At 36.1% G+C, this 11,855-nt stretch overlaps 1 protein-coding gene across 1 annotated transcript; it reads right to left on the minus strand.

Annotated features, from left to right (window-relative positions):
- Positions 1-922: 922 nt before the first annotated feature.
- Positions 923-11,468, minus strand: LOC137965850 (small ribosomal subunit protein eS8-like). Its single transcript, XM_068812218.1, has 5 exons — positions 11,384-11,468; positions 11,234-11,306; positions 10,602-10,935; positions 1,463-1,635; positions 923-1,142 (listed from the first exon to the last, which is right to left on the minus strand). Exons 1-5 carry the CDS (start codon positions 11,385-11,387, stop codon positions 1,058-1,060), a joined length of 669 nt encoding a protein of 222 aa, XP_068668319.1. The 5' UTR covers positions 11,388-11,468; the 3' UTR covers positions 923-1,057.
- Positions 11,469-11,855: the final 387 nt, after the last annotated feature.

The following is an 11,855-nucleotide window of genomic DNA, read 5'->3' on the forward strand; positions in this document are numbered from 1 at the left end:
AATTAAAGGAAAAATAAGAGAAGTAATAAGACATCCGTGGGATGCAAAGATGTAGCGGAGGAGGATCTCTTCCCAAAAACACTAGTTTGGTATCCGTATGGTAACAAACGTGTCTAATAAACAGGGAGACATAGAATGTAATAGGCTTTTGTTACTTGTTAAATTCTCGGAAACTCCTGCATCAATGATCCAAGATGAAGAAGTAAAGAGCATATCTAAAGCAGTAGTGGCAGCAAGAATAGAAAAGGATATAGGAGAAGATACAACCATAGTAAAAAGGTTTGCAACTTTTACTTTCTTCGACACATATTGGGAATCAATTATAAATCCTCAAAAAACCCAAGGAGAGAGAAGAAGAGGGAAATCAGAATGGGAACCTTTAACAAATCTTCGTTTTTATGTTGTGCTTAGCATGGTCTATTAGGTTGAGGCGGGGCTTACGCTACTCTATTTCTTCCAGTTTTTTAGGTTAGGAATATTTGCTAACCATCCCGATTCGTAATGTTGTGTATGAGATGGAGAGTGAACGTGAGCTATCATCCAAGTGGGAAACCCATTATTCAGTCGAACGCTATTGGTTGCTATAGAAAGTAAATATTGCCTACTCTACTTGCCCATGTTGTAACTCCTCTTTGTAGTTTTCTGAACCATCTCCTTAACATAAGCACTCATATCTCATTACCAAATGAACAAAAAGTGCAGTTACCTCAAAAACACTCATTCAAAATTATAATATGAGGCCAAAAAGTATTATAAAAATTTTTAAAAATTAATATTGAAATAATGAGGCAAATTGTCCAGAGCGAGTATCTTCAAACCCAACCCTAGGTGGCCTCAAACCCTAGAAAAACTCGTTCCAATCCCTACTAGTCCATGAGTTCTATTATTATAGTATATTTTCCGCCAGTGATCACTATGCAAATGCATAAGAAAATTTTAATCCAATCATTTCTTAATTAATACAAAACTCCCAAATGTTTGGCTCCTGAAACATATATCTTGCACAAAGGGAACTTAAAAATGAGATAGGGATTAAAAAATAATAATAAAATCTCATTTAAGCAGCACCAGCACTTCCCTTGCCCTTCTTCCTCTGGATTTTCTTCGTGTAGAATTCCAGCTCCTTACCCTCCAAGATATACCTGTCAATGAGTGAATGAAAATCAAGTTACCTACAACCAAAACGGTATAAAACAAAGCAAAGACGAGTTTCCACAAGTGAGAATACTACTAAATCCATTTTTTCCCAAAAATCAAATATTTTACTTGCACTGTGCATCAACCCTTAAATTGGGTTGTGCTGTATCATTAAAAAACAACAAAGAAACAAAAGAAGAAACCCAGTCAGAGGCTGACATAGTATTAGGTTAAATTTTCAACTGATTGAAGGTACAAGTGGAGTTTCCAATCTTCCTAATGCTGGAAAGAGCAGAGTATTTAATGCTGGATTTTGCTTATTTACCCATCGGAACGCCCACACTGGCCAGGGCGAGATGAGATACAAGCCAAAAGCCTGCCACTACCAAATTGTTCTTCAATATGAGAGTCAAGTTTGTGATCCTGTTGGCGTTTCTCTATCTTCCTGATCACATGATTACTTTTCTTTGCCTCCTCTTGAGAAGCAGATTCACCTTCCTATCAACATCAGATTAACAAATTACAAATGAAGAAAAACATAGATGACAGAGTTGAATGTAGCAAGTGATCATGTTATTATAAGTTATTTTGAAAAGCAGGAACAAGAGATCTAGTTCTTTATTTACATAAAAATGGCTGAGACAGCCACGTCCTCCCAGGTATATCAATCAAATGAGTATTCATATAATCAAATCTGTAGTAACAGAGAAGAGCACTTTATAAAACCAAGAAATATATGCTGACTGCTCCTCAACTATGACGTTCTCAAGCAGTCAAACCCAAGGTTGGTCCAATTCAATAATTGGTAGAAGCCACCTGCCAACATACCCCCCATCGCCTGCCCAGGAGACCATGCATGGACACAACTGAAAAAGCCTACATAATGATATGTAAAGGTAGACAAGAGCAGGAGGAGAACAATACGATTAGACATGGCAATGCCTTCCCAGAGAATAAAAGCGTCTATTCAGTTGCAATCTCTACAGTTTTCAGGGATCAACATGGTTACTCCATTACTAACCCTCTAATTGCATTCCCAAACATGCCACATTTGTTCAAAAATAATAACAAGCAATAGATTTCATACTCATGCCAAATATTCAAACAATTAATCAAAAGAGTATTCGATTATAGCAATGAAATCATCAAGCAATACCATTTCTGAGCAATTTCTTTTTTATTACTTTTGGGAGAACTAATAAATTTTGTCTTGGAGAAATGGTATAATTGAACAGTCCAAAAATTATTCTTAGACTTAAATCATACTTAGAGCACAGTTAATTAGGTATTTCTAACCCCACTAGTAGAACAAGTACATATGATGTCAAACCATACAATTGCAGAAGAAAAAGAAGAGACAAAAAAACCATTCAGTCACATGTCAATACATTATCCAAGTAGAAAAAACTATAGAAGTGAAGTTCACAAATATTGGTTATCTTACAAGCCATATCAAATGTCATGCGTAATCCATAGAAATTTTATGTCTGGTCTTTGCACTCTCTTAAGTATACTCCCTTTGCTCGTATCTCAACTGGATCATCTTCAATTATGTTACTTTTTTGAAGGGCAATTGATTCTAATGAAAAATTTGGAACTCGGAATTTGCAGTTCAATATTTGTAACACATAATAAAGATAAGATCTTATAAAATTGAACATAGTGCTGGAACCATAAACGTGTCCATAACAAGTAACTTTTATTTTAAGAATTTGTTTCAATTCACATCATAAATGTTGGGAAAAGGACAAAAACCAAAAAATTAGATAAGTCTGCATTTGTGAACTTTATACAATTGGACAATAAAAAGCAGGAAGATCTTCCCCATGTCAAGGTAAATACCTTCCCTACATCAAGGAAATAGCAAAGGCTATAAATTAATGGTCTTCTCATTAGGATGACACAAGAGTATAATTAAAGAAGATGATGTATGTCTCTACTTATGTCTTTTTCTTTTGAGAGCTTGCAGCCCTAAGGGCATTGTAGCCATTGTAAACTTTCTTTTTCAACTATAAAAAGAGACTTAAGGCAAGGGGAAGATCATAAAGTCTCCCCTCTTCTCTATCAAATTTGTTCTCTCAAACTCTCTCTCCTTCTCTCCATCTCCTTAGTCATCCCTCCTTTCTTCCTTCTTCCTCTCCTTTTCTTCTTCTCTTCTTCTTTCTCTCCTCTCTCTCCCTCTTGGTCGAGTACCTTATAATAGGATCAGAGCTTTAGGTTAGGGATCCCGAAATTATGATGTTGGTTAATCAAGGTTTTATCAACTCTCTTGGTGGAAGTTGAGGTATTGAACAAGGTTCGGTTTTGAAACTATTTTGGCTCACAAAGACGAGTTTTTTCTTCTCTTATTTTCCTTGAGAAGAAAATTGTTATATATCTCAAAGAGTTGAAGGTTTATTAAACATGTTTTTATCATAAAAGATAGAGTTACTGCAACTTATATATTAGCTTCAGCTTGGTTGATATCGATGTGTTTAATCCATGTTATCTTAAGTAAAAGAGATCGGTTTTTAGATTGATACAGCTTGTGGATTTCTGGTTCTTTATTTGTTGAATGAAGTCATAGTTCCATGGTGCTTTAAGATTGAAAAACTATATTTACATACATAGAAGGTTTTAAGAATTAAAGTTAATATCATTGTTCAATTTTTTTTGAACTCATGAAGATTTTTTCTTTGAAAGGATACATGTTCTTTCACGTTAGAAGATTTTCTATCATTAAGATTAGCTCTTGATTTTCTTTCCTAAAAGTTTAAGATCTCCTTGTTTATCAAACATGTTTGTTATCATAGCCAACGGATCTCAAACCAAAGTTCTTGGGAAGGGATCCTCCTTCGCTACACCTTCACTTCCGCTTACTGATACCTTATTTGTTCCCCAGTTTCCCTTAAACTTATTGTCTTTTAGCCAGCTCACAAAACGTTTCAATTGCTCCATCACCTTCGCAACTTCTTCTGTTTTTTAGGATCTAACAATGAAGCAAGTGATTGGTGGAGGCCATGAACAGAGGGGGCCTTTATTACTTGTAGTTGTCTCCGGCGACTACAATTTCCACTTCTTAGATAGAGGAAAGATTATGGCACAACTGGTTCGGACATATGTCAGCAACATCGCTTCAACAACTATTTCCTTTTTTTGAAAACTCTGTCTAGTTTAAACTCTGAAGTATATCATTTGAGCAAACACTAGAGGATAACATATTCTCCTCGAGATCAAATTAAAGGTGTTGCTCCTTTTTTTTAATTCACCCTCGTGTATGAGGACCATTGAGTGTCTCGAATATTTCATAAGTTAAGTATTTTGTCACGTTTGAGGATGATTTCACTCGAGTCACATGGCTATTTTTGTTTAAAGAAAGGTTTGAGATTTATTCCATCTTTAAGTCCTTTCATGCCTTGGTAAAAACTCAATTTGGTAAAAACAAACAAGTTCTTTGGTCTAATAATGCCAAAGAGACGTATTTGGTGAATTTCAATCCTTTTGTCAAGATCAGGGCATTATCCACTAGACATCATGTATGTGAACTCCTTAACAAAATGATGTAGCTGAGAGGGGTAGATAGATCATAAATTTTCTCTTCTCTCTCAAATTCATCCTTGGACTTTTCTCTCAACCTCTCTTTCCTTCTCTCCATCTCCTTAGTCGTCTCTCTCTTCCTTCTTCCTCTCCTTTTCTTCTTCTCTTCTTCTTTCTCTCCTCTCCCACCCTCTTGGTCGAGTACCTTATCATGAGCCCATTTGCTTTAAGATGAGCCAAGGAACCATTGGGATTTTGCTTGATGGTAAAAGCTCATTTACAGCCACTGGCTTTCTTCTTGGAAGGAAGGAAGCAGAACCAAGGTATATGTTTGATTCTCATATAAAGCACTCTTTTCTTCTTCCATTGCTGCCTTCCACGGTTGTCTTCCATCTTATATGTTTCGGAGCCTCCTGATATGATTGTGGGATAGATATTAAGGACATGGATGGAAGAAATTGACAACAAGAAGAAAATATTCGATGGTGAGAAACAAAATTTAATACAAGATGAAAAGTGAAGGGCCTAGTGCAACTAGAGTTATTGGCCTAATATCAAATTGTAGACCAAATATGGTAGTTGAAAAAAGATGGATTTACCTCGAAGGGATCCGTAAACTCCACAAGTGTGGTATCGGCCGCTGCTTCAGGGGGTTGAAGGAGAACCGAATCAAGTAGCACAACAGGTCTCAAAGTGGTCTGAACCGATGAAAGACCCGGAGGAGCATCTTTGGAATAATGAAAAGTTGTATCATCAAAAAAAGTAATATCCCTACAGATAAATACCTTTAGGAAAGAAGGATTATAGCACACATAACCTTTTGGAATACAAGAGTAGTCCAAGAAGATACACTTAAGAAATTTAGGATCAAGCTTATTCTTCAAAGGGAATGTGACATGAACAAAACATGTGCATCCAAAAACTTTCAAGGGAAAGGAGACGAGGTCTTCATCAGGAAATAACAATGAATAGGGGGATTTATGCTTAAACACTGAAGGAGGCAACTAATTAATAAGGAAACAGGTAGTAAGAATGGTGTGAGGCCAATAAAAATGGGGCACATGCACAGAATAGACCAGGCCACGAGCTACCTCTAGGAGATATTTGTTTTCGGTGTAGGCACATGATGTCTAGTGGATAATGCCTTGATCCTGACAAAAGGATTGAAATTCACCAAAGAGGAAATCTTTAGCATTATCATAACGAAAAACTTGTATGTTTTTACGAAACTAAGTTTTTACCCTGAAAAGAAAGGACTTAAAGATTGAAAAAATCTCAGACCTTTTTTAAACAAAACCAGCCATGTGACTCTAGTGAAATCATCCACAAACGTGACAAAATACTTAACTTATGAAATATTCGAGACACTTAATGGTCTCTGTACATCAGAGTGAATTAAGGAAAATGGAGCAACACTTTTAATTTCAGTTTGAGGTGAATATGTTGTCCTCTTGTGTTTTTAAATGACATGACTTCACATTTTAAACTAGACCAAGTTTTCAAAAAAAAAAAAAAAAAAAAAATTGTGGAAGTGATGCTACTAACGGATATCCAAACTGGTTGTGCCATAATCTTGCCTTTGTTTGAGAAGTGAAAATTGCAGTCACCAGAGACAAGTCCAATTAATAAAGGCCCTCATATTCAAGGCCTCCGACAATCACCTGCTTCGTTGTTAGATCTTGAAAAACACAAGAAGAAGGTGAGAAGATCATGGAGCAATTGAAACATTTTGTGCGCTGGCTAACAATCAATAAGTTTAGGGGAAATTGGGGAACAAATAAGGCATTAGTAAGAGGAAGCGAAGGTGTAACAGAGGATGATCCCTTCCCAAAACTTTGGTTTAGGATTCTTCAACTATGGTAACAAACTTTTCCGATAAACAAGAAGACATGGAACATAATAGACTTTTATTACCTGTCAGATGCTCGGAAGCTCCTAAGTAATTGATCCATGATGAAGAGGAGGAAGTTGCAGAGATCATACCTAAAGCATATGTGGCAACAACAGCAAAAGATGATGTAGGAGAAGATACCATCATAGTCTTCAGTTTTTGCAAGAATTCATAATCTTCATCGGTTATAATCGTCTTGCCTTTTTGTGACTCAGGTTTGTCTTCATTTTTATTATATGAACTGAGCCCTAGTTGGCAATGGCCAAGGTTGGTTTGCGATGTAACTTTCAGCAGGTTTCTATTTGATTGAATCCACCACAATGAATCCAGACCCCGTAATTAGACCTCAAAGGACCAAATCTAGTCCTACCACCTCTTGCTAGGCCTCCTCTGTAATTTCTATCACATCCTCTAGTGGTAGGTGTACCTCTGTTATCAGAGTACATAGCATATGACAACGCAATTTGAGAAATGGAAGAATGGTCTGGTATCCGAAGTAAGGTGGCACTTATGTCATCAGATGATAGAAGTGACGAGAAGCTGAGAAGTTGACTCTTGGCCACCTCAAGGTATATTTACTAATGTTTCCGGCTATTGTTCTTGAACTGTTATATCAATGGAGTAGGGCTCAACATAGCCCGTGAAATCGTGCCAAGAACTCATGTAGATTGTCCCCTTGTCTGGTATTGAACATGTTTTGAATAACATCATACAACTTATGGAGTTTCTCTATGCTTGAGTACAACATCACACAAGCGTCCCATATTTGTTTAGCCGTCTCAAGGTGAACCACATTATTGGCCACATGCTCATCCATGCTATTTATCAATCAGCTAATTACCTAAGTATCATTCTTCAACCACTTAATAATGGAATTGTCATCCTCATCAATAGGTGGAGTTGGTTTGGTGAGATAGCCTAAGAAATCCCATGTAAAGAAAAACCTTTTAACCGACTGTGACCAGCTCAAGTAATTAGATACTTCTTTCAAGGATATAGTGGTAATCTTGAGAACATCACTCCTACTCCTCATGTAATCTTCAACCATAAGGAATAAACCAAAAATACTTTACTTATAAAAGAATTGTAACCCAAGAATGACCCACCAAAGAAGACTTGTATGAAAAAGACTTATAAAACTTTGCAAGTCTGAACAATGTGTTAATGCTCTTCTGATATGAGTAATGAAACACTTTGAACTAAGCCAATACGACAACCAAAAAATATGAACCAACCCAAGAGGAGGGAGACCAAGGCCAACCCCGACTAGAACCAACTTGGGAAAAAAAGCTAACCAGCTTGGGTTGGAGCCAATTTGGGAAAGGAGAAAGATCTAATCCAAAAACCAAAGATGTAATCTTTGTTGTAACTAACCATGCACTAAATATGGAGAGTGCATGCTAGCTGAGATCAACAAATAGGTAATGCATGTAATTATTTTCTCACTTAGGAAAGAAATTTCAACAAGAAATCAATTCAAGGAAGATCTGCCTTCATCAGCCACTTTCCAAAAATAAAATAAGAAACTATTCTTTAGTGTCTTAGGCGTCACTTCAGTAAATCATTCTCAATCCTTGATTTGCCATAAATATTTTAGGTAATGGGATAATTAAGTAAGGTAATTAGTAATCAAGGAGATCTTAGATATCTTAGAGATTTTTTTAAGAAGGAACTTTTCCTTCTAGTGGTTTAGCGCCAACAATTAACCCAAAGAACAAACCTTTGCTGCCTTTTTTTCTAAAATTTTTTTTTTGTGAAAGTCTATCTAATTTTGTCCTTACGTGGGAAGATCAAGGTATGTGAAATTATACACAAACTCAAGAGATCTCTATCAATTTTGAGGATCTTCTTAAGAAGAACATTTCCTTCTATAAGTCATGCGCCAATTAATCATGTAACTCCAGTCTTTTCTTTCCTTTTTTTCCTCTAAAAACTTTTAGGAAAGAAAATTAAGAGTCAATCTTAATGAACAACATGTATCCTTTCAAAAAAAAACTATTGCACCCATGCACTTCCTTCACGAATAAAAAAAAAAAAAAAAAAAGAACAATGATATCAACTTTCATTCTTAACAATCTTCAAGGTATGTAAATATAGTTTTTCAATTATAAAGCACCATGGAACCATCAATGAAATATCATGGCTTCATTCAACAAATAAAGAACCAGAAATCCACAAACTATATCAATCTAAAAACTAATCTCTTTTATCGAAGATAGCATGGATTAAACACACTGATGTCAACCAAGCTAAAGCTAATATATAAGATGCAATGACTCTTATCTTTTCTGATCAAAGCATGTTTAATAAACCTTCAACTTTCTGAAATATATAGCAGCATTCATCTCAAGGAAAACAAGAGAAAAAAAAACTACCTTTGTGAGCCAAAACAGGTTCAAAACCGAACCTTGTTCAATACCTCAACTTCCACCGAGAGAGCTGATAAAACCTTGATTAACCAACATCATAATTTCGGGAGCCCAAACCTAAAGTTATGAACCCTTTATAAGGTACTCAACCAAGAGGGTGAGAGAGGAGAGGAGGAAGAAGAGAAGAAGAGGAAGAAGGAACACAGGAAAAACGTGAGAGAGGGAAGGCCAAGGAGATGGAGAGAAGGAGAGAGAGTTTGAGAGAACAGTCTAAGGACGAATTTGAGAGAGAAGAGGGGAGACTTTATGATCTACCCCATGCCTCGAGTCTATATTTATAGTTGAGGAAAGAAATTTACAATAACTACAATACCCTTAAGGCTACAAGTTCTCAAAAGGAAAAAATATAAGTAAAGATACATCATTTTCCTTAATTACACCCTTGTGTCATCCTTATGAGAAAGACCATTAATTTACACCCTTTGCCATCTCCTTAATGTGGTGAATATATTTACCTTAATGCCCCTTTAAGATGTCTTCCAACATTTTTTGATGGGCAAGAGATTCTAATGAAAAACATGCAACACAGAAAAATTGCAATCCAATATTTATAACACATAATAAATATAAGATGTTATAAAATTAACCATAGTGTTGGAACCATAAATATGTCCATAACAAGTAGTTTTTTATTTTAAGAATTTGTTTCAATTCACATCATAAATGTTGGGATAAGCATTTGTAAACTTTATACAGTTGAACGGTAAAAAGAACCCAAAATGTTATAACCCAGATCATGGAAAAAGAAATTCACCATATGAAGCCATTGTTCTTACTACTCACTTCTGATGCCATATCTTTACTCCACATTCAACACTATGGTACACACCATCAAGACAAACAATAGCACAGTGTTGATGGAGTTATGCATGTGATGAGGAGAATAGAGAAAATCTAAAACACGAACCATTGAAACTAATAACTAAGTTAAGAGCTAACTTCACTACTCTTTTGACAAATGAATCAGAAACTCAAGGGAATAAATGAGCTAATCCTATAATTGATCATACTCAAATAATAAAATAGAGCTCAACAACGAAATCATCCATTATCACAGCATTGTCTAAACTATGTTGGGATCGGCAACACAAATCTTCCTCCATCTTGACATTTTTTTTACTATTAGGTATGTCCATGTCATAAGTGACACCTCTAAGGCACAAAGACTCGGGATTCCAAAACTTCTCATCCAGCAATGCATTCAAAAATCCTGATAAAGGTCGAGCATTAATGGTCTCAACAACAGTACAAAAAGTGTGACACCACCCCTACAAACAATTCTACTCAAATAAACAACTGATCATGCATCCACATATCTAGATAATAAAGCAAAAGATAAAGGAATATCAAACAAAGCAGCAGCATAAAATTTTCAAAGAAAACACGACATTTTAATTTCTGTACACAAAACTGCCCAGTTGCAAAAACCAATTGGAAGCATCTGTTCTGTTGCAGTTACCTATTTGATTTAGATAATGCCTGTGATGAAATGGGGGGAAAAGGACTGATAAATGCACAACTGTGAATGAAAATTCTCAAAATAAAAGTCTGTCAGCAATACATATATACTTCACACACACACACACACACACACAAAAAAAAACAGTTAATTAGGTGCTTGCTAATACCTCTCCTTCCTTCTTCACTGCTTGTGATGGCTTCTTCTTCCTTCCGATGTCAACACCATAGTGCTGCAAGTACCATTGCTTGAAGGGTGCAGCATCAACTTGAACTATGGCACTCTTGACCAAGGTTTGAGTTCGCACAAGCTCATTGTTTGAGGCATTATATACCACATCGAGGATACGAGTCTTGCGAGTGACTGCCTCGCTGCCCCATGAGTAGTTACCCGTGTCCAGACGCAGAGCTCGCCACTTCACATTACCTCCACGCACACGTACCCTTCGGACGGTCTTATTGCTCGAGAGCTTGGTATTTGCAGGCTGACGCCCAAGCTCGTACCTTTAAAAGTTAGAACTTAAATTAATTGAAAATAAAGAAGATACTCACAAGAAGAACTAGAAGAAGTAAGATACATTCCACCAGACAATACATTAAAAAAAATCGAGAGGAAATTACCAAATAATGAAGAGAAAACAACGATCGAAACAGGCTAAAGAAAGTTACGATCTGGATATTAAAAATATGTATTAACAAGATCATTTACAAAAATATAGAACACTGATGAAATTAGAGATTGATATCATCTTGAAACAATTAGCACTCAACAGAACCACTCAGAGAGTAAAAAAGAAGTTACTTTCGCTTCTTTCTCCATGCTTTCTTCTTACCACCGGTGGCGCGCCTCTTATGCATCGAATCCCTGGAAATGCCTGCGACAAACCAAAGTCATTCGGCATGAAGATAAGCATAAGATCACACCGAGAGAGCATGTGAGCTTGAAATTTACCCATTTTGCCTTGCGGAAGAGAAAGTCCCTAGAGGTCTGGTTTTGTACCTCCGGAGTATCAAGTGAAGGTCAAGGGAAAGTAAGAAGAAAGGGTTTGGCTACTATAAAACCCTAATGTCTTATTTCTGCTTTATATAGTAATTTACGAAAATAGCCTTGACTTGTTGCACGAGTGATGAGCGAGGAGTTACGTGAGTCGACCCGTGGCACGAGTTTGTTATAACTATTGATTAAACTAAACAATCTTATCAACATAAGTATGGTTGGAAGAAGTTGTCAAGCAATTTTTTCTCTACCTCAACACCGATCGTCTCCTCTTTCTCTTTTAGGAGGGTTAGTTCATAATGAACTTAAAATGAAGTGAAACTTTTAATTCTATCTTAAATGAATTTATTTAACTTTAACTTATCCTTGGGTGTTAGTGTAGACAAGTTCAAATGTACTGGAAAATAGATTCCAATATTAGTGTCAC

Source organism: Aristolochia californica, unplaced genomic scaffold (genome assembly GCF_029961685.1).
Source record: "Aristolochia californica isolate CCGP_79_NKW_82.1479 unplaced genomic scaffold, dmAriCali1.0.hap1 SCAF_5, whole genome shotgun sequence".
In the NCBI taxonomy this organism is placed as follows: domain Eukaryota; kingdom Viridiplantae; phylum Streptophyta; class Magnoliopsida; order Piperales; family Aristolochiaceae; genus Aristolochia; species Aristolochia californica.